Genomic DNA, 23,648 nt, shown 5'->3' with positions numbered 1-23,648 from the left:
TAGTGACCTTTTTAATTTCTCTTAAGAGTGTTTTGTATTTTTCAGGGTATAGGTCTTTCACTTCCTTGATTAGGTTTATTCGTAGGTATTTTATTCTTTTTGATGCTATTGTGAATGGAATTGTTTTCCTGATTTCTTTTTCTATTAGTTCATTGTTAGTGTATAGGAAAGCCACAGATTTCTGTGTGTTAATTTTGTATCCTGCAACTTTGCTGAATTCTGATATTAGTTCTAGTAGTTTTGCAGTGGAGTCTTTAGGGTTTTTTATGTACAATATCATGCCATCTGCAAATAGTGACAGTTTGGCTTCTTCTTTACCAATCTGGATTCCTTGTATTTCTTTGTTTTGTCTGATTGCCGTGGCTAGGACCTCCAGCACTACGTTGAATAACAGTGGGGAGAGTGGGCATCCCTGTCTTGTTCCCGATCTCAGAGGAAAAGCTTTCAGCCTCTCACTGTTTAGTATAATGTTAGCTATGGGTTTATCATATATGGCCTTTATTATGTTGAGGTATTTGCCCTCCATGCTCATTTTGTTGAGAGTTTTTATCATGAATGGATGTTGAATTTTGTCAAATGCTTTTTCAGTATCTATGGAGATGATCATGTGGTTTTTGTCTTTCTTTTTGTTGATGTGGTGGATGATGTTGATGTATTTTCGAATGTTGTACCATCCTTGCATTCCTGGGATGAATACCACTTGGTCATGGTGTATGATCCTCTTGATGTAGTTTTGAATTCGGTTTGCTAATATTTTGGTAAGTATTTTTGCATCTGTGTTCATTAGGGATATTGGTCTGTAATTTTCTTTTTTGGTGGGGTCTTTGCCTGGTTTTGGTATTAGGGAAATGTTGGCTTCATAGAATGGGTTTGGGAGTATTCCCTCCTCTTCTATTTTTTGGAAAACTGTAAGGAGAATGGGTGTTATGTCTTCTCTGTATGTCTGATAAAATTCCAAGGTAACTCCATCTGGCCCGGGGGTTTTGTTCTTGGGTAGTTTTTTGATTACCGATTCAATTTCGTTGCTGGTAATTGGTCTGTTTAGATTTTCTGTTTCTTTCTGGGTCAGTCTTGGAAGGTTGTATTTTTCTAGGAAGTTGTCCATTTCTCCTAGGTTTTCCAGCTTGTTAGCATATAGGTTTTCATAGTATTCTCTAATAATTCTTTGAATTTCTGTGGGGTCTGTCGTGATTTTTCCTTTCTCGTTTCTGTTTCTGTTGATGTGTGTTGACTCTCTTTTTCTCTTAATAAGTCTGGCTAGAGGCTTATCTATTTTGTTTATTTTCTTAAAGAACCAGCTCTTGGTTTCATTGATTTTTTCTATTGTTTTGTTCTTCTCAATTTTATTTATTTCTTATCTGATCTTTATTGTGTCCCTCTGTCTGCTGACCTTAGGCCTCATTTGTTCTTTTTCCAATTTCGATAATTGTGACATTAGACTATTCATTTGAGATTGTTCTTCCTTCTTTAAATATGCCTGGATTGCTATATAGTTTCTTAAGAGGAACTTTTACTGCGTCCCACAGAAGTTGGGGCTTTGTGTTGTTGTTGTCATTTGTTGTCATATATTGCCGGATCTTGATTTTAATTTGGTCATTGATCCATTGATTATTTAGGAGCATGTTGTTAAGCCTCCATGTGTTTGTGAGCTTTTTGCTTTCTTTGTACAATTTATTTCTAGTTTTATACCTTTGTGGTCTGAAAAGTTGGTTGGTAGGATTTCAATCTTTTGGAATTTACTGAGGCTCTTTTTGTAGCCTAGTATGTGGTCTATTCTGGAGAATGTTCCATGTGTACTTGAGAAGAATGTGTATCCTGTTGCTTTTGGATGTAGAGTTCTATAGATGTGTATTAGGTCCATCTGTTCTAGTGTGTTGTTCAGTGCCTCCGTGTCCTTACTTATTTTCTGTCTGGTGGATCTGTCCTTTGGAGTGAGTGGTGTGTTGAAGTCTCCCAAAATGAATGCATTGCATTCTATTTCCTCCTTTAATTCTGTTAGTATTTGTTTCACATATATTGGTGCTCCTGTGTTGGGTGCATATATGTTTATAATGGTTATATCCTCTTGTTGGACTGAGCCCTTTATCATTTTGTAATGTCCTTCTTTGTCTCTTGTTACTTTCTTTATTTTGAAGTCTATTTTGTCTGATACTAGTAATGCAACACCTGCTTTGTTCTCTCTGTTGTTTGCATGAAATATCTTTCTCCATCCCTTGACCTTTAATCTGTGCATGTCTTTGGGTTTGAGGTGAGTTTCTTGTAAGCAGCATATAGATGAGTCTTGCTTTTTTATCCATTCTATTACTCTGCGTCTTTTGATTGGTGCATTAAGTCCATTTACATTTAGGGTGACTATTGAAAGATATGTACTTATTGCCATTGCAGACTTTAGATTCGTGGTTACCAAAGGTTCAAGGTTAGCTTGTTTACTACCTTACTTTCTGACTTAACTCGCTTATTGAGCTGTTATAAACACAGTCTGATGATTATGTCCTTCCCTTCTTTTTCCTCCTCCTCCATTCTTTGTATGTTGTGTGTTTTGTTCTGTGCTCTTTTTAGGAGTGCTCCCATCTAGAGCAGTCCCTCTAAGATACCCTGTAGAGGTGGTTTGTGGGAGGCAAATTCCCTGAACTTTTGCTTGTCTGGGAATTGCTTTATCCCTCCTTCATATTTAAATGATAATCATGCTGGATACAGTATCCTTGGTTCAAGGCCCTTCTGTTTCATTGCATTAAATATATCATGCCATTCTCTTCTGGCCTGTGAAGTTTCTGTTGAGAAGTCTGATGATAGCCTGATGGGTTTTTCTTTGTAGGCAACCTTTTTTCTCTCTCTGGCTGCCTTTAATACTCTGTCCTTGTCATTGATCTTTGCCATTTTAATTATTATGTGTCTTTGTGTTGTCCTCTTTGTGTCCTGTCTCTCGGGAGTTCTGTGTGCTTCTGTAGTCTGAGCAACTATTTCCTCACCAGTTTGGGGAAGTTCTCAGCAGTTATTTCTTCAAAGATACTTTCTATCCCTTTTTCTCTCTCTTCTTTCTCTGGTACCCCTATAATGTGGATATTGTTCCTTTTGGATTGGTCACACAGTTCTCTTAATATTGTTTCATTCCTGGAGATCCTTTTATCTCTCTCTGTGTCAGCTTCTATGCGTTCCTGTTCTCTGGTTTTTATTCCATCAATGGCCTCTTGCATCTTATCCATTCTGCTTATAAATCCTTCCAGAGTTTGTTTCACTTCTGTAATCTCCCTCCGGACGTCTGTAATCTCCCTCTGGGCTTCATCCCTTAGCTCTTGCATATTTCTCTGCAGCTCTGTCAGCACATTTATGATTTTTATTTTGAATTCTTTTTCAGGGAGACTGGTTAGGTCTGCCTCTGCAGATCCTTTCTCAGATGTTGTTTGAACTATCTTGGACTGGACTAAATTTTTTTGCCTTTTCATGGTGATAGCAGCTTTAGGCAGGTTGTGGGTGTGTCAGCTGGGAGAAGAAAGTCCTTTCTTGCTTGTTGGATGCCTTGCCCTTCTCTGCTGCCTGTGATGGTTACCTGCACTCCTGGAGCAGCCACCGGATTAGTCCCCTAAGCTGCTGTGGGCAGGGTCTCTGTCAGAGCAATGCAGAACCCTGCGGGGAGTGGCAGGCACACCAGGTGCGCTACTCCGTGATAGCGCCCCTCCTGGGCAGCTTTGTGCCAGCAGCAGCCTTTGGGTCTGGCCCGGGTGGCTGTGCATTGGGCTGGGATTCCGGTTGGCTGCTGGGAGTGTGCCTGCTCCCTCTGGCTCTGCTGCAGGTACACACGGGGCTCTCCCACGTGGGCCTCTACCGGGCTCCTCTGGCTCCACTGCCGCCAGTGCACGCGAGCCATACCTGGGCTGTTTGGTCGTGCTGCTGCAGGCTCGCACAAGCCTCTCCTGGTCCCCTCTTGCACTGTTGGCACATGGATCTGCTCCCGGTCCCTTCAGGCGCTGCCGTCCCCCGCATGTGCTGCCACTCTCCCGCTACTGGGCTAGTGTGTCGGGGTCCATGCCAGTTGATGGAACGACTGGCAGGCTGCTTAGTGCCATGAGGGGCTTCAGAGCTGCACTGCCTCCCTGGGGTTTAGGGCACCTAAGTTTCCCCAGGATTCCCAGCTGCTGGCTAAGTGTGCTGGGATGACTTCGTCCAGCTATGGTGTCCCTGTCTCTTTAAGACTTGCAGAAAGCACTCGCTTTTCTTTTATCTCAGGGTGCCGGTTATGGGGACCTACCCACAGGTTTTGCTTTTCCGTTTCTCTAATATCCAGCACCCCATGCACCTTGTGTCTGCGTTCCAGATGCAGATTTCTAGAGCTGGTTGTTTAGCAGTCCTGGGCTTTCACTCCCTCCTGTTCTGACTCCTTTCTTCCCGCTGGGTTTTGTGGTGGGGGAGCATTTGGGTCCACCTGGCCACGGCTTGTATCTTACCCTGATGCGGTCCAGCCGCGCCTAGTCAAGCAGGTCCTGAAGTGCGGAAGGGGAGCGAAGAAAAGAAAGACAGAAAGTGCTGATACTCCCATGCGTCACCAGCCAGCAGCCCAGCTGTTTCCCTCTGCCGCTCCTAGTTGGGCTTGAACTCACAACTCTGAGAGTAAGAGTCTCATGCTCTACCGATTAAGCTAGCTGGGAAGATCGGGAGGGCTGATGCTCCTTTGCATAGCCAGCCCCTAGCCCTCTTGCTTGCCTCAGCTGCTTCAGTTCAGCTTGAACTCACAACTCTGAGGTTAAGAGTCCCATGCTCTACCAACTGAGCTACAGCAGGGTTCCTGTTAGTTGCTCATGGAATGCGTAAACAGAATGTTCTTTGTTCTACATTCCTGCCACATGGCAAGTGGGGGAAGGGCATAGCCAGAAGCAGGGGTGGTGTTTCCACACATCTTCAACGTCTCCCTATTTTCATAGTGAGGAGTCTTGGCTTGTCTTCAAGGACAAGATATGTTTCTGTGGACAGATAACTTCCAAGGACTGCACCGGTTGTTCTCAAGCTGGTGCTTTCCCATGCTGCATTCAGACATGGGGGAAGGTGCTTTCCCATTCTGCCTACAAACATGTGAGAAGACAAAGGCGGTCCCCAACATTACCCCCTTCATGTGATGTTGAGTTCTCACAGATGTAGATGTATCCTGGCTGTTGTACTGCATCTACTGGAGTCTCTTTTAGGAATAGTTGTATTTATTGTATTTTCATAAATATATATGTTTTGGGGAGGAGATTTCCTCTGAACTACTCATGCCGCCATCTTCCCTTGATCTCCTCTTGGCTTGTTTTTAATTGTGAAATAGATCACCTATACAGATAGGGCTTATAACTTACATTCTAATGAACAGTTGCAGAGTGGATGCTTTGTGTTATAGTCACCCAGTAAAGAAACAGAACAGAGCCAGGGCACAGCTGAAAACAACCCTCCACCCCACCAGAGGTAGCCACTAATGTGACTTCGGTGATTATCATTTACTTGTTTTTCTCTCTTTATTTGAAAGATAGAATAGAGGAATAGATAAAAGTAAATACATTTTTTACTGCCTATACCTGTTTTTCTAGACCAATAGAATTTAGCTTAGTCTGTTTTTGAACTTTATATACATGGATGATATGTGTGTATTCTTTTGTGACTCGCTTCTTTCATTTTAAATTATGTTTGTGGAATTTATTCACATTGTTGTGTATAGCTGTAGGTCATTGTTTCCATTGTTTGAATATACCATAATTTATCTATGCATTTTACAGATGATGAACATTTGTTATTATTATTTGTTTTTATTATGGATAATTCCAGAAAAAGCACTCTTGGACATGTATTCTGGTGCACATTTTCATGCATTTCTTTATGGTTTACTAAGAATGCAATCATTGAGTCAAAGCATATGCGTAGCTTCAACTTTAATAAGAACACCAAAATGTTTCCAGAATCACTGCACTTATTTAGGCTTTCCCTGGCAGCTTACAACACTTCTCTTTGCTCCGTATCTTCACTAACATATGGTATTTTCAGGCTATAAAAAGTAAACTTTTTATGAAGAATGACACAAGTATGCAAATCTGGTACTGCAAGTCCAAGCTAGAGTAACTAGACAAAACAAAGGAAATAAAAAGCATCCACATTGGAAAAGAAGAAGTAAAATGGTTGTTACATGTGGATGATAGGATCTTATATGTAGAAAACTCTAAAGACCCAATTAAAATTCTGTTGGAATTGATCAATGAATTCTGGAAATATGTAGGCTATAAAATCAGCATGAAGAATCAGTTGCATTTCTATACACTAAGGATGTAATATCTGGAAAAGAAATAAGGAAAACTATCCCATTCATAACAAGCACCAAAAACAATAAAATACGTATGAATAAATTTAAACACATGTCAGATAGGGATTAATATCCAAAATATATAAGGAACTCAGACAACCCAGCAGCAAAAAAAAATTCTGGTTTAAAAATGAGGAAAGTAACTTAATAGACATTTTTCCAAAGAAGAGATCCAAATGGCCAGCAGGTACAACAGGAAAAGATGCACATCACTAGTCACCAAGGAAATGAAAATCAAAACCACAATGAGATACCACTTCGCGTCTGTGAGAATGGTTTTGCTCAAGAAGACAAGATTTAACAAGTGTTGGTGAGGATGTGGAGAAAAGGGAACCCTTCCTTGTGCACTGGTGGTGGGGATGTAAATGATTTAGCCATTGTGGAAAACAGTATGGAGGTGTCTTAAAGAGTTAAAAATAGAATTACTTTTTGGCCCAGCAATCCCTCTTCTGGGTATATATACAAAGGAAATGAAAACAGGATATTAACAAGATATCTGCTCTCCTGTGTTTATTGCAGCATTATTCACAATAGTGAAGAAATGGAAACAACCTGAGTGTCCGTCAATGGGTGAATGGATAAAGAAGATATGTACACAATGGAATATTATTTAGCCACTTGAAAGAAGGAAATCAGCCATTTGTGACAACGTGGATGAAACTTGAGGGCATTCTGCTCAGTGAAACTGCACAAAGAAAGACAAATGTCATATGATTTCACTTACATCTGGATTCTTAAAAAGCCCAGCATGTAGAAACAGAGAGTAGAATGATAGTTACCTGGGGTGGAGGTGGGAGAATTGGGGATATGTTGGTAAAGAGTACAACTTGCAAGTAGAAGTTGAGTAGGTTCTAGAGATCTAATGCACACCAGAGTGATTGTAGTTGTTAATACTATATTATGTTCTTCAAAGTTGCTAAGAGACTAGATCTTCACTTTTCTCATTATAAGAAAGAAATCATAATTATGTGACATGATAGAGGTATTAGCCCAAGTGGTAATCATATTGCAATATATAAATGTAATCAAAGTATGTTGTACACTTTAAATTGACACGTCATATGCAAATTATATCTCAATAACTCCTTCCAAAAGCCTGTAAACAGATCTCAAGTATACTCCCAATATACTGTCACAAAGTGACAGACTTATGAAACTACAACCTAGCTCAGACAACAGACAATTGCCAGCACCCCAGAAGCTCCTCTCTGCCCCTATTAGTCACTCCCCTTCTTCCCCCTAAATGTAACCTCTATCCTTTCATCAACTTAATTTTGCCTTGTTTGTATTAAAATTTCATATAGATAGAGTCAATCAGTATGTACTCTCTTGTGTGTGGCTTCTTTTATAAACCATTAAGTTTTTAAGACTCATCCATGTGGTTGCGTGGGACGGTGTTCCTTCATTCTCATAGATGATTATTGTTTCAATGATTATTCCATAATTTATATATCCATTATCCTGTATATCAGAATTTTCAGTGTTTTTGCTATTGGAAGTAGGTCTACTATGAACTTTTTTGTTAATATATTTGATGTGAATGTAATATGACATGTATACGCATTTCCCTTGCATGTGTATCTAGAAATAGAATTGCTGTGCTCATAATAATCACATACTGAGTACAACATTTTTTAAAAAGTGGTTGTACTATCCAATCGTCAGTTTATGAAAATTTTCATATTGTTGGTATACCTTATTGACACTTGGTAATTTCAGAACTTTCCATTTTAGGCACTCTGGTCCCTATGTAGTGATATCTTATTGTCTTTAATTTACATTTCTCTGAAGACTAACACTGTGGAAAAATGTTTTACATATTTATTGGCCATTTTGATATTCTGTTTTGCAAAATGTGTTTGATATTTGCTCATTTAAAAGATTATATTGCCTGTATTTATCTTAGTGGTTGTAGAAGCTATATGCATTTATATTTTCTGGATATGAGCCTTTTGTGAAATACATGCATAGCAAATGTTTTCTCTCTCTTCATGACTTGCCTTTCCATACTGTCATCTTTTCATGAACAAAAATTTTCTTTAAAGGTATTTTCCTTTATGATTAGTGGCTTTTGTGCCTTATATAAGAAAATTCTTGCTCCCATGAAGGTCATGAAGATAGTCTTCTATTTGGCTTCTGGAGTTTTCTTTGGGAGAAGGTTTTAAGTTAGATTCAATCTTTTTAACAGATATAGGGCTGCTCATATTTTCAAAATTTCTTGTGTCAATCTGGTGAGTTATATTTTCTAAGAATTAATCAATTTTATAATCTAGAATTTCAAATTATCACAAATTTTTTAATAATGTAATTAAAAAACCTTTTCAATATCTGTAAAATGTGGAATGATATCCCCTTTCCATCTTGATTTGGGCAAATATTTTGGTAATCAGTTTTTGGGGTGTCACATAAATAGGATACCTAGTTAAATTTGAATTTTAGAGAATCAGTAAATAATTTAAAAGCATAAGTAGGTCCAGATATGCAAGGGGCATATTTATATTAAAATATTTTATCTGAACTTCAAGCTTAATTGGGAGTCCTATATTTTTATTTACTATATGTGGCAACCCTATCAGTCTTGTTATAGGTTCATCAGCTTTATTAGTCTTTTCAAATGACTAATTTTTAGCTTTGTTGATGCATTTATCTTCCATCTCTATAGTCTTTGCTCTTGCCTTTATTATTTTACTCCTTCTGCTCTTTTTGGTTTAATTAGCATACTGTTTCTAACATCTTGGCTATAGATAATGAGATCATATTGACTGGGCAGTTTTTCCTCTTCCATAATAAACAAAATTTAAAATAGTAGATTTCCCTCTTTGTGCAGCTATACCTGTTTGTTTTTGAGAAAATACATTCTTCTTCTTAATTTCAAAAAATTTCTACATTTTTATTGATTTTCTTCTTTGACCGACCCAAGGATTATTTACTGTTTGCTTCTAAAACATTGGTTATTTTTTAGTTATCCTTTATTTTTTATTGCTAGCTTGAGTCCACTGTTGTCAGAGCAATACTCTGTATGAATTCATTGTTTTAAAATATGTTGCAACTTGCTCTTTGCCTTAGCATATGTTCACTGCTGATAAATGTTCCATATATATTTGAAACTGAAAGGAATGTACATGCTGCAGTGTTTGGTTGCAATGTTTTATATATGCCAATAAGGTCAAGTTCATTAGTTGTGTTGTACAAATATTCTATATTCTTACTGTATTGGCCTGGGTTGCTCTCAGATCATAGTCTGAACAGGGTTTGTGTGTGGATAGCTTATTTTGGAAAGGAGTCCCAGGGATATGAATTGGGAGCTGGTAAGCATGAAACAGGAAGAGTAAATGAGGATCCAATGGAATATTATTGAATTGTTTGCATCTGTGAGTTCGTGCTGCTCAGTTCACGGGGCACCCTGTGGTGATCTGCTCAGGACTCAGCCTGGGAAGTGGAAGAGTAGGACAGGGATGCTGGTTGTTTCAAGTTCATCACTTTCTCATCGTGAGCCTTATCAAGGTCATGGAAAGTTGTGTCTTTAGCTGAAATATTCTTTTCTTTATCCTCTCAATCAGTTGTTTCAGAAAGCTGATAAAAAGTCATGTTTTAGAAAGCTGATAAAGGAAACATTAAACATCACAAGATAAAGGCGACACACAAGGCCTGACTCCCTCAACCTTTTCTTCAAAGCTCACCACCTGAGGAGATGGGGGCTGCTTTAGGGAGATGGCCCCTTAACTCACTATTGGGCCCCACTTACTCTTCCCTCTAGGACAAAGGATGGGCCCTGCTCCCACTGAGCTTCTTTTCTTCATTGCCTGTCAGGTTATCTCAGCATCAGCTGGACAGAATTCAGAGAACCTGGTCCTGGGAGGATCCTAGCCCTGGTCTCTGAGCAGAGTTTACAGAGGAGAGGGTCTTACATGGTGAATGGACTCCTAGCAACCTCATAGGGAGCAAATGAAGAACTGACAGGGTTGGGGTTGAGGGCATTTAACTTAGAACAGAGTGGAATTTCCCTGGGTTGGGGCAATATAGGTGTGTGTGATAGTTACCTTTAAGCATTATATGGACTGTTGCATGGTATGTGTTTTGTTTGAGCACATCATTTTATATATTACCCTTTTTCATAAATGGGAAAGGGAAGAGCTTGAATTCCATGTGTTTTCTGTCCAGGTGGTATCTGAGTAGCCAGATGGTCACTTGGCCAGGGAACTGAGATGCAAGCTATGGGGGATGGAGGTGACCAGGTAACTGAAGCCCTGTAGCTGCTATTAGGGGTTACATCTTGGAAGAGTCCTGGCCTGGCAGGGTCCAATTCTGGCTCTGGGGATAACTCTGAATGGCCCAATGTGGTCACTTCCCTCTCTGTGTTTTGGTTTCTTCATATTTAAAAGGAGGAAGTTGTTCTGTATCATTGGGTTTCAAAATGTTTACTTTTTACAGGTCAAGTATGTCTTTTTTCAAGGGAAATTTTATGCATATGTCTGTACCTAAAAGAGAGAAATGAAGGACTAGGGGGCATGAGAATACTTCATTCATTGCCCTTCTCTTTCTTTGTATTTCCAGGGGCTTCAAAAAGCAGTTTAAAAGCCATAGAATAAGATGATAAATACACAAATGATCTCTTCTAACCAGTAGACTGTATTCTTAGGACCAATGAGCTAAAGAACTGAAATCTTGACAATATTGAGTCTTCCTATCCATGATCATGCAATATTTTCCCATTTATTTAGTTCTTTTTTGACGTCATTCAACAGTTTTATAGTTTTCCTTATATAGACCTTGAATATATTTTCTTAGGTTTATATGTAAGTTTTTCTTTTCCTTCTTTTGGGTGCTAATGTAAATGGCATTGTGTTTTCAATTTCAAATTCCACTTGTTCATTGCTGGTATACAGGAAAGTGAATGACTATTGTATATTAACCTTGTGCCCTGAAACCTTGTTGTAATTGCTTACTAGTTCCAGCTCATTCTCTGCAATTTCTTTCAGAGAACCGAAGCAGAGGGAAGCTCAATGAGAACAGGAGAGAACCGAAGCTCAATGGGAACAGGGCCAATCCTTTGTCCTAGAAGGAAGCATAAATCACACTTGGTTGGGATGTATAATTTTATTAATACATTGTTGAACTTGATTTGATAATGACTACTGAGAGTTTTTTCATTTAAATTCATGAGAGGTATTGGTCTGTAGTTTCTTTGCTTATAATGTCTTTCTTTGTCTGGTTTTGGTATTAGGGTAATGCTGTCCTCATAGGTTGATTTAGGAAGAATTCCCTCTGCTTCTGTTCTCTGAAAGAGATTGCAGAGAATTAGTATAATTTCTTAAATGTTTGGCAGGATTTACCAATGAACCCATGTGGGCCTGATGTTTTCTGTTTTGGAAGATTATTATTGGTAATTTCCTTACTAAATATAGGCCTATTCAGAAGGTCTATTTCTTTTTGTGTGAGTTTTGGCAAATTGCATTTTTCAAGGAATTGGTCCATTTCATTCAGGTTGTCAAATTTGTGGGCAAAAAGTGGTTCATAGTATTTCTTGATTATCCTTTTAATGCCCATGAGATGTGCAGTGATGCCCCCTCTTTCATTGCCGTTATTAGTAACTGATGTGCTCTTTTTTTCTGAGCTAGAGGCTTTTTTATTTTATCAATCTTCTCAAAGGGTCAGCTTTTGGTTTAACTGACTTTTCTCTATTGATTTCCTATTTTCAATTTCATTGATTTCTGCTCTAATTATTACTATTTATTTTCTTCTGCTTATCTTGGATTAATCTGCTCTTCTTTTCCAAGTCTCTTAAGTTGGAAAGTTAGACTATTGGTTTGGATCTTTCTTTTTTTGCAATATGTCCATTTAGTCTTTTCTAAGCACTGCTTTATTAATATCAAGCCAAATAGATGTCCAGACAAGGAATGTTAGATGAGCCCACAGAGGATAGTTTGTAATGATAAAATGTCAGTATGGCTGGAAGATTTAACAATTATAAGTGTCTATGCACTTAATAATTCAAAATATATGAAGCAACATCAAACAGAATTAAGGGGAGAATTGACAGATTCAGAATTATACTTAGTTTGTCACAAAATTATCTCAGTAATTGGTAAAACAACTACATAAAAAACTCTGTATAGGTATGCAAGACATGTAAGTCATCTAACATGATACTTATAGAATATTCCACCAAAAACTGTAGAGTATACATTCTTTTCAAGTGTAAATGCAACTGCTGCTAAGATAGACCAAATGCTCAATAGATGTCAAAAGATTAAACATAGAATATGTTCTCTGCCATGAAATTAAATTAGAAACCAATAATAGTATTTAGGAAAAAAGCCAACAAATATCAAAACTAAATAACACACTTCCAAATAATACATGGTTCAAAGAAGAAATTACAAAGAAAATTTAAAATATTTTAAATTATATGAAAATAAAAATAGAACATTTCAAAATTTATTGACTGCAAATAAAGCAGCAGTAGAGGGAAATAGAAAGACCTAAAATCCATGACTAAACTTCTACCACAAGAAACTAGGAAACAAAGAGCATATCAAACCCAAATAAGTAGAAGGAAGGGAATAATAAATATGAGAGAATAAATCAATAAAATAAACAAAGGATCAGCAAGCTACAGGTATGGGCCAAGTCTTGCCTGATCTCTCTGTAAAGAATGAATTTTACAGATAACAATTTGCAGTAGGTTTGATGATAGGGAACACTAACTTTGAACCTCAATTAAATAAAATCTTATCCTCTAAAAAAGTTTCATTCTTCTCATTAGTAGGCCTGTACTACAGGAATTATATTTTATTATTATTATTACATTTTGCATTTCAGTAAAACATTTGTAGAAGTTTAGCAATAAAAATGTGTGGGAATCTGTTTTCACTCTTGCTGTGTAAGTATATACTTGCATATATTCTGAATTCTTCTCTTAGGCTCACAAATATTTACATTTACTATCTATTATACTATAGATATAATATTTACTATCTGGATTTCTACAGAAAAACTTTGCCACCCATTAGAACAGACAATTGACATATCATAAAAAGAAATCAATGAAAGCAAAAGCTGGTTATTTGGAAATATTAATTAAAAAAAACCCTGTATTAATGATCATAACCATATAACAGGTTACTGCCAAACTTAGTTACTAAGAACAACAAATATTTTCTTTCTTATCCTCCTCTTAAAATAGGTGTTAAAATAGGCAGCTCCACAATTTGAAAACCATGCAACCTGATGGAATCTGACTGATAAACAGCTTATCTTCCAGAAGCAATCCTACAGACGCAATGTGGATGGGCAATTTTGGAGAGTTAGAAACTAATTCCTGCAAGTCAAATAACCTATTGTTGCTAAGAAGTAAAATGCTGAGTATTGCATGCTTAAACGCTTTTATTGAGAGAATATTTAGCTTGCTGAGACCAGATACCAGTGCAATGCGAGCTCAGTAAGAGAAGAGCTGCAAGTCAAAGTGAATATGATGTTTGAACATAATCCATTCTGCTCCTACAATAGAAAGGAAGGCAGACAGCTCATCTGGTATTATTGTAAAAGGGAACAAGAAAAGTGACAATATTCTACTCCATAAGACAGAAAAAGCATGATATTGTTATTTTAATTATATATAGGTAATGTCTACCTAATTAATCCTAGTATAGTTGTATTTTTCTTTAGAATATTATATGTATTATAATATACAGTTTTTTGTTATGACAGCACAATGAGATACCCAACAGAATGTAAATCTCTAAGAAAAAAATGAAGAAAATAAATTGCTGTATCAGCAACAAAAAGGAACATAAAAATATTACACTTTTATCATACATGTTAATCATTTAATTAGTCCTACAATTAGTTACTAATGGCCATAGTAAACAATCCTATTGTTGATTAGTTTTAAAAATAGCACATAAGAGAAAATTAAATAATACAGAATAAATTTTCAAAACACCTATTTTAAACACTCAAAGAAATAACATACATAAGTATAATTATTTATTACTTATCATGTTATTATGTTTTAGTTTTTCTTGTCCATTTGGCTAAATCACTAGTTAGCACTCTGAAATTTAAGTGTCGCTAGTATTGGGAAAAATATTGGGGTGAATTTTGACCTTCTGCACCTGTTAGTAGAAGGTAACATAATGTTTTCTCCTAAGATTGTATTAATGGGAAAGAGTGCAGAGCACATTGTCCTGGGAGGGCAGGAACACAAGTGCAAAGGGCATGGTTTGTATGAAGCAGATGGGGTGACCCTAGTGCCCACATCTTCATTGTTTTCTACCTCTCAGCACCTCTGTTGGGAGGCAAACTGCAAATGCTCTCAAGTCTGGGAGGTCCCAGGCCCTTTACATTCTGGTCCCCTTTCTTCAATGTCTCTGCTGACTCATGTCGAGGCTGTCCTATGGTCCCCTACACAGGTGATAGATGAAGTACACGCAGAGCCCCAGCCTCCAACACCCCTGTACTATGACCAGCTTTGGTACCTGTTCAACCTGCTTTCTGGGCCCCAGCTTTTCCCAGACAAACTCAGAAACCAGTATCAAGGTCACCAGCCCTCACCTCTGGGATTCTGCTATAGTTTTGATGAATTGCCAGTGTCTAGTTTCTACTAATTCTGATGCTGTGCTCGGGGGCAGAGTAACCAGGTCTCTGTTGGCTGGAAGTCTACCTTAGCTATTGGGTTGGGGGAGAAGGTCTTGGTGATGTTTCTGTGAATAAGCTTATCATGGTTTTATTACTTTTCAGTCAAGATGGTAGGGCCTCTAATGCACAGAGTCAGCATGTGGAGAAAGAAAGTGGGAGGAATTGAGTCCTTTTGCACCAGTTTTCAGTGTACAAAACACTTTCATGGCCAAAGTTCTGTTGCTGAGATTTACCTACTGGGGAAGCGTGCAGAGCTGTGGGAGTGTGGTGGGCGCGGCTTTGGGGATGATCAAGGAGGGAATTATTTTCTGAAGGTGAGTTCTGTGATGTCTGTAGAAACCTTTCCAGCGGGGAACTGGAGGCAGAGAGCTGTGTGGAAATGCTGACTGGCAGAGAAAGACATGGGAGTGAGATGGGTCTGCCCGTGGTGTGTTCCTGGGGACTGAGTCCTGAGACTGGGCAGTAAATGTTACAGAGAGGTAGGGTGAGGTGGGCTTTTCCCTGGCTTTCCCCTCCCACTGTCAACTAGTCTTTCCATTTGCCAATGCAAACACTTAATAATGAGATGCTATCTCCCCAGAGCATGCAAGTAATAGATAATTCCTGTGGGTAGGTGGTAGCAAATGGAGTGACCAAGGATCGTCAAAGATGTATGTTGATTAAAATTTGGTTAATAAATGGCTCATCCTGAATATTAGGCAAATGACTTTCTGGTAAAAAATACCCATAAAATAATGGTCAAATTTACCAATGCATTTCTTTATATAGTCAGTTGGAATTGATAAAATATCTCTTAGTGAAAATTCCATTTAAGATATGGAAACTGAAAAAGTTCAGATGTTAAATATTGCACTACAAGGAGTAATAACATTTTAATGGATATAGAAAACCTCCTAGTTCATTCTGTATTAAATACTATGCTTTAAGAAGGTATTTAAAACACAGCCTTATAGTATACAACTTTAGCAACCTTTTATTTGAATATTATTGATATAGACAGTTATGGGCTAATCTTTAAGGTAAAAGTCTTGTTTTTTTATTTTTTTATTTTTTTATTTTTTTAATTTTGGTATCATTAATCTACAATTACATGCAGGACATTATGTTTACTAGGCTCCCCCTTTCACCAAGTTCCCCCCCACATCCCCATTCACAAAAGTCTTGTTTTTTTTTCTGAACATTTTATGTGGAGTTTTGTATAACTATCAAAACAAGAAGCAGACCATTGTCACATTGCAAATGAGAACACTGGTCTATAATACATGGGAGCTGGTGTGGCATGGGGTTAAGGAGAAAGACTAGCTGTCAGTAGATATGGGGGCCACTGGGAACAGTGCTGCTGTGAACATGGGTGTTTGTTAGCTGTTTTTAAGCCAGCAAATTTTTTTGTCCAGTACTTTTATGGTTTAACTTTTTACATTTAGATTTCTGATCCATTTGAGGTTTATTTTGGACTATGGTGTGAAGCATGGACCCAATTTTATCTTTTCCCCACAGTAGCTGTCTGGTTGTTCTAACACTATCTGTTAAAAGTTCATTGTTCCCAGGAATTTGAGATGCTACCTTTATTCTATATTAAAAAGGGCCTTGTTGGAAATTCAGTTGTGTCCCTTTGGTCTTCCTGTTTGACACACCAACAGCACACGCGGTGGTACTTTCATACCTTGTAGGGGAGCCTTGGTAGGGTGGAGAGTAGAGAATGTTTTCTTGGGGAGAAGTATGTTCTATCGTTCTCTGAGGCCGTTGGGGAGGACAGATGGGGGGAATGGGTGGCTTGGAGCAGGGAAGAAGCTTCTCCTGATCCCTAGGAAGGTGTGGAGGGGTTCATTTGTCCTGGGGAAGGGACCCCATTCTCCTGGAAGAGCTCAGCCTCTGTCTTGGCACACATTTGTTGTGTACTAAATGATACTTAATGAACAAATGAGAAACTGGTTATTTCCTCTCTAGGCACAAATGTTTATTAAGGCTCTGGAAACCCCCTTGGAGCTGGTGAAGTTAATTACAGAGTGGTCTTAGTCTGGCCTTGCTGTTTGAAGCGCCTCATCGTTCTCTTTATCCAGGGCATGAAGCTTAACACCCTAGTGAAGACTGCTGGAGGGGTACCCAAGATATCTCCATAGGAGACAACGCCACGGATCACACTGTCACACACCAAGGGGCCTCCGGAGTCCCCCTGCGGGCAAAAAGAGGAAGGGGCACTAAACCAGACCTTGCTCCAGGCCTCCCCTGCTCCTGCTGCCCTAAGGCCTGGGCCTCGTATAAGGCAGGGAAAGGTGAGTGAGATGGGAGGGTGGGAGAGGTGCAGAAGCCAAACTTCTGGGTCTTTATATTGCTTGTCTTCACCTCCACCTGTTGTTACTGTCTCTAGCTCAACCCAAGTCAAGGTACCTTCCCCCCACCAGGAAATCTGGACACTGGATTAATGGGAAAAGCCCCCACCTCACTCTGGTCTGGCCCTCAGACTGAGGTTGTGGGGATCTGTTCCCACACCCGATGTGCCCAGGCCCCTCTGTCTAGGGCAACATTGGTGGATGCTCATGGCCTTACCAGGAAAGCAGACTTCCTCTCCCTTCTGTCCCCCACACAGATCTGTGTTTGGCCGGTGTAGGACATGAAGCGGTTGCTGCACACCTCATCCCTCTGCACGGTCAGCTCTACGTACTGGAGTGTGTCTGTCTGCCTGTTCGGGCCCACCAGGCCCCAGCCTGTCACGGTGCATGAGGCCCTAGGACCCAGCCTGGCTTGGGTCTGAGGCAGGGCCACAGTCCTCACGGCTTGATTCTGTCTGATTCTAGACCGCAGCTGGCAGGAGCAGGGCAGGGATTCAGAGACTGTTACTGCAGCACTCCCCTGGCCACCCCACTACCCTGGGACTCTACCCCTGCTTTGTCCTCCTTGGTCCCAGGACTCCATGTTGGGAGGAGCCAGTCTGCCTGGAGAACCAGAGGGTCAGGCAAGCAGTACCTGCAACAACATGATGTCATTCCGGATGTTCTGCTGATCATATTCAGGGTGGCGGATGGCTCTGAGCACAGGTATATATTGCTGGGTACTTTCCACCCTCCTGATATTGTGGGCCCCCAGGACGACCATTATGGATCTGCAAAGTAAGGTGTCCTAGAGGTAGGCACGGGCCACGGGGGCTGTGGTCCGCCAGCTCTGTAGGGCAGACCTCTGGATGGCCCCAGGCAGCAAGACTGCAGCTAAAGGAGCTGGGAGGACATGAGGGCTCTGGGGCTGAGCCCTCTGTGCCCTCTGCTTCTCCACAGCTCTGAAGGTAGTGGGGACATGGTGTTGGTAGGTTTTGCTTCCCCTAGAATCAATGGAGAAATAGCTTGAATTCATATTTTCAGCTCCTATGTGTTCCTCCATCTCCTCCTCTTGTTCTCTTTGATCACATCCTCCTTTTTTCCTTGTCTTCCCTGGCCTGTTCCCTGCCCTCCAAGACCTACCTGATCCCCTTTTCACCCCTTTTTTGTTAGCACCCTACTTTCAGATGGCTGCCCCTGAGCGCTTCCAGACCTATGTGACTGGCTGCTTGTGGGAGCTCCTGGGTCACTCACCTTCCCCAGCAGTGAGCTGCCGTCAGCACAAAGTCTTCTCGCACCAGAGACCCCCCACAGCTGCTCAGGCCCTCTGGAGACTGGATCAGAAGATACGCCATGTATGGGCGGGAATGGGGCCTGGCCTCCTGGCCTCCGATGATCTCCCCTGGGAGAAAGCATTTGGCACTTATGTTTGTGCTCACCGAGCCCTGGTGTGGTCACCAGCACAGTGGCTCCTGGAAGCCTAGAAGATGGGGAGGCAGGAGACGTGATGCAGCAAAGGGGGCCTTGGAGGTGAGAACTGGGGTCTTCAGGCCACCCACACTTTGGGAGAGGGCTCCGGGGTTCTGCAGGAAGCCCTCCTGGCTCCCCATCCTGGATCTCGAAACAGTCCTTGCTCCAGGAGTGACCAGCTTCAGCCTCCCTTAATGAGGAGAGACCCTGTGCTGTTGGGAGCACTTTGGAGTGGCCCCTCCCTGAGGTTCCCTGGGACTTCCTTCCTCAGGGAACTACCCAGGTCCCTCCGAGTCCAGCTCCTGGCCAGCTCGGGAATGGTTTTTAGAATCTAGATCTGAGCTTATGGGCTCTATCCTTATCTCCTAGGCTCAGACACACAGGATGCAGAATGAATTTAGAGAGCACATTTATATCATGCAAATTACATGCCAGAGGCAATCCCAAGAGTTTTATGTACATTAGTTTAACTCCCATAGCGACTCTATGAGATAGGCAATAGGTGTGATTCCTGTTTTACAGACGAGGAACCTGAGGACATGTGAATTCAAATAATTTGCCCAATGACACAAAGTTAGGAAGTGCCCAGGGAGTCTGGCTCCAGGGTCTCCGAGCGGGCGGACCCCTGAGGTTAAGGACGTGAGGTTGGGGACGTCACTCACCTGCCCCAGCCCCAGGGGGTAGGAGGAAGGCTGCCAGGAGCAGGAGCAGCTGCATCTTCCCAGGAAGGCTGCCCAGTCTGCTGCAGCTGTTGCTCCTTCCTGCCAGACCTTTTAGCCCTGGAGGGAGGAAGGAAGGAGGGGGGAGGGCGGGCTTTTGAGGAGAGTTCCATTCTGCTGGTGGGATGGGTTTCATCATCCCAGGACGCTTGCCCACCAACCGCCGTGAGCTGGGGGAAGAGGGGGTGACCTACGCTGGCTCTGTGATCCCCTGCGTGCTGCTGAGCCGGGCTTGGCAGCAGCGATGGGAACTCAGGGCAACAGGACAGGGGTTGGGCACCCTGTCCTGGTACCCTTACTCCACCGGATTTAATAACATCCCAACAACGCATGAAAGCTGGGAGCTGCCTATTGCCTCTGTTTCCTACATCGCTGGGCTCAGAGCGGCTGTCCCTTGGAATGTCAGACTTCCTCTAAATGGACGCACAGCTGCTGGATTGCTGACCTGCTTACACTTAGGAAGGCATGGCTGAGGGTGAATGAAAGCTGGCAGTGGTGTGGTGGTGCGATGTGGGCGAGGACACCAGGAAAAAGTTGAAGGAGGCAGAGAGAGGGGAAGCCTGCCTTTCTTTTACTCTTTGGCCTGTGGCCTCCCTGCTGGGACCCTTGCTCCTCTCACTTCTGTCTAGAAGTTGTCAAGGCAGATGGAGTAGCTCTGTCTGCAGAGTGGGTGGAGGGCACTGCCAGAGGAAGAAAAGGGCAGAACAAGTCTGCTACCGATAATTACTTTCTCAGGTCACTTGAGCTCCAACAAGTGGCAGAAGCCACCTAGTGACTTGATTTTTTTGAGAGCTGTCAGACCCTGGCTGAAAAACATCTGCGATCCTGTTCATGAATACAAAAGGGACTGGAAACATGCATTCCACATTGAGAGTAAGGCCCGCAGAGTACTGCAGAGTACCATAGGCACACTTGAAAATACTTAAAGATTCTGTGGATGCTCAGGAAAATATTATGCAGTATAATTTTTGCTGTAAAAGTATCGGAATGAAAAATGAACACAATTCTCAATCTTTTATGGACTGTGATAGGCCCACTTGAAAAGCTTAGATAAGTATCCTTTCCTTCTATGTAAATATACACAGGTTTTCACTTATTTTCAGAGCTTCAAAGAAATTAATCCCTTCTCTAATACATGCTCAGTGACGGCCACCTGATGAAATTCTTTATGCATCTGGGAAGTATTATGTAGAAGAAAGGGAAAAAGGAGAAAATATTCTAACAGCTTTATTAGTAGTGCCTTAGCATTTGGAGTAATTTTAATTTATCTTTCCTTACATTTTTTGACACTTTATTTTGTTTTAAAAACATTAGTCTAACTTCAGAAAAAAAGGGAAAAAGATAAAGAATGGCTTGTGAAAACAGGGGAGTGAAATATGTGCAGAACAGATATGTGGATTTGGGATTTCATTAACAGTGACTGAGGATTTCATAACAGCTTCCCCATTAAAATAACCAAGACCAAAGTTGTTTAAAATGTTTAAAACCCTTAAAAGCCTTGAAGAACTGCCAGTGTGAGAGTGATGATCAGGCCCCAACCTGAAGGACTAATAGGAACCCAGACAGGAAGCTACTATGGTCCGACTCCTTTTGTTCAGAATCCAAACTTGTTTTGATGAACAAACTTCTGTTAAGGTCAAGGATGTAGAAATCACAGATCAAGACCCATACAAGCAGGTCTAATCAGAGACCCTCTTTACAGTAAGATGAGACCTTAAAAAGTCTATACTTTCAAAGTAACAAAGAAGAGGTAATTGGCTGATTCTTGAAGGTAATTTCATGAAAGATTGGAATTACTTGGACTTTTCAAGGAATTTCAAACCTTGAACTTTCATTAATGTGGTTGTGATCTATGTCTGAAAGTATCTGGCAGAACCAAAAGCAAATCCAGAGGAAATTCACCTAATTCCAGGATTTGAATGGTACCTAAAAGTTATTTTTCAAATATAATGATAAGCATATAGTCACCTATAAACAAAATCAACAGAGAAACAAAAGAATAAGACACCATGACTAAGAAACAATAGACAGTAAGAACAGAGGAAAGAAATCTTTGATTATTGGGATAATATTTTTAGAATAACAAAATACTGATTACAAAACAATCATGCTGAAATAAAAACAAGCTTTAAAAGAGCTGCAAGGAATATGAACCTTAACAAAGTGATACAATATTTGAAAAAAGGGCTAAAATTTTCACTTCTAAAAGTGAAAAATATAATACCAAAATTACAGTTGCAGTGGATAAGAACAGAATAACTAACCTGAAATAGCTCAGAAAAAAGTGTCAAGAGTGGAGCACAGATGAGCATAAAGATAAAAACACAGCGAATAGTAGAATTGGAAAGTTGAGCATATGTTTAGTTAGAGTTCTAGAAGGGGTGAGAGAGAAAGAAAATGAGAAAAGAGGCAATATAAAATAAGATAGAGATTGGGATTTCTTTCAAAACTGATGAAAAATATCCAGTAGATTGGCCCCTCCTCCCCAGGCATATATGCTTAGAGAAACGTGCAAGTTTCTACCAGATCAAGAACGTCATAGCAGCATTATTCATGGAGATTCCAAACCAGAAACACTTGAAAAGTCCATCAACAGCAGCACAAACACTCAAACTATGCTATATTTATATAAGGGAATATTGTATCACAATGAAAATCAGTCAACTATTGCCACATGCAGCTACACCAATGAATCTTACCTACACAATGTTGAGAGGAAGAATCCAAGATTACATTCAGTATAATTCTCTTTATATGAAGTTCAAAGCTAGGCAAAATGAAACTATATGGGACAGAAATGCATACACAGGTGGTAAAAGTGTGGTGAAAAGCAAAAAAATGATTATCATGAAAGTCACAATAGTAGTAAACTGGGTTGGAGGGCAGAGGGAGAATTTTGACCAGGAAGAGGCATCGGGGATTTCTGGGATGTTGACCATGCTCTATTTCTTGAGATAAATTGTAGTGCTTACCTTGTGACTATTCTTTCAATTGTGAATTTACGTTTTGTGTACTTTTCACATATGTGCATTTTGCAGTAAAATAATAAAAAAAAAGTCTGTGTTTGCCAGAGGGTGGAGATTAGAGAAAACAGTTGGATGGAGAATGAAATGTAGGAGAATAGGTAAGGGCACATATATTTTTAATGTTTTAATTTTCTATTTCAATAAAAACTATGATCTTTGAACAAATAAGACTGTGATATATTTCATAACATCCATAGTTGGTTACATCCACTTTTGACTGTTTTATTACATTTCCGTCAGTTACAATGTTTTTCCTCCTCTGGGATGTTGGGACATTAAAGTAGGGTGTTTCCCACCTCCTCCTGGGCCCCCATACACCACCCAAGTGCACAAGTTCTGAGCAGGCAGTTGCCAGCCAATGCTCAGTCTCTTCCCTCTCCCTTCTTTTGATGTTACTCTGGTCAGAAACCCACCTAGCTGTTCTTGGCTTTGTAGGAGGCCTGTGTGCTGAGGCACTCTTAGGGCTGCCTGATCATCTCTCTGAGAGGGACGTTCTGAAAGGTCCTAGGGAAGTTTCTCCTGATGAACTTCTGGTGCTTCTATGGCACATCAGTGCTGGAAGAAGTCTGTGCCAGTGATCTTGTCTTCCTACCATGCTGCTGGCAGCGACACTTTCTGTTGAAGAACTGGCCTGTGCTTTTGTCCCTGTAGGACAGAGCAGGTGACAAAGGAGAATCAGTGGGATCTGCATACAATTTTCCTATCAGAGCAGTTAGGAGTAAGGATTTCTTAGGTAAGGAATCCTGGATGTGGCCGGGAAAGATTGAAAAAGGTTGGAGCGCCTCAAAGTTTGATGGCAGAATAGCTTACTTGTGGGACTGAGTAGCTGATCCTGGGGCCCTGGGTACATGTGAGAAAGAGGTGGATGTGGACACACTGAAACTCTCTTCCAAAATTGCTCAGACAATCCAAATAGTCAGCAATAGGAGAATGGTAATATAAGTTATGATGTATCCATGGTATGAAATGCTATCCAGCTACAAAACAACAGCATATTTTAGAAGACTGCTTAGTGGCATGGAGCAGTTTATACAACCTAATATTAAGTGGAAAAAGAATATAAAATGGTATATACAATTTGATATTAATTCTGTTTGAAGAAGGCAACAATCCGCCACACCGACTTCACGCTGTGCAAATGCGTGATTGACTAAGCATTCAAGAA

The 23,648-nt window shown here is 40.4% G+C and overlaps 1 protein-coding gene and 1 long non-coding RNA gene across 3 annotated transcripts in view; one reads left to right on the top strand and one right to left on the bottom strand.

Annotated features, from left to right (window-relative positions):
• Positions 1 to 9,124, top strand: part of LOC140843107 (uncharacterized) — a 61,028-nt gene extending 51,904 nt beyond the window's left edge. For both annotated transcript variants that reach the window (XR_012120589.1, XR_012120588.1), the window contains exon 4: positions 6,839 to 9,124. This is a non-coding gene — a long non-coding RNA (uncharacterized lncRNA). The remainder of the gene's footprint in view (positions 1 to 6,838) is intronic.
• Positions 9,125 to 11,181: 2,057 nt separating this feature from the next.
• On the bottom strand, positions 11,182 to 22,582 carry LOC108392610 (cathepsin G-like). Its single transcript, XM_017652964.3, has 5 exons — positions 19,401 to 22,582; positions 18,523 to 18,670; positions 17,924 to 18,059; positions 17,507 to 17,761; positions 11,182 to 17,132 (listed from the first exon to the last, which is right to left on the bottom strand). The coding sequence occupies exons 1-5, from the start codon at positions 19,594 to 19,596 to the stop codon at positions 16,959 to 16,961; spliced, it is 909 nt and encodes a 302-aa protein (XP_017508453.2). The 5' UTR covers positions 19,597 to 22,582; the 3' UTR covers positions 11,182 to 16,958.
• Between the last annotated feature and the right edge of the window lie 1,066 nt (positions 22,583 to 23,648).

This window comes from Manis javanica, chromosome 8, assembly GCF_040802235.1.
Source record: "Manis javanica isolate MJ-LG chromosome 8, MJ_LKY, whole genome shotgun sequence".
Classification (NCBI taxonomy): Eukaryota; Metazoa; Chordata; class Mammalia; order Pholidota; family Manidae; genus Manis; species Manis javanica.
Note: the sequence above shows the minus strand (reverse complement) of the source record. Positions and strands in the feature narration are given on the sequence as shown.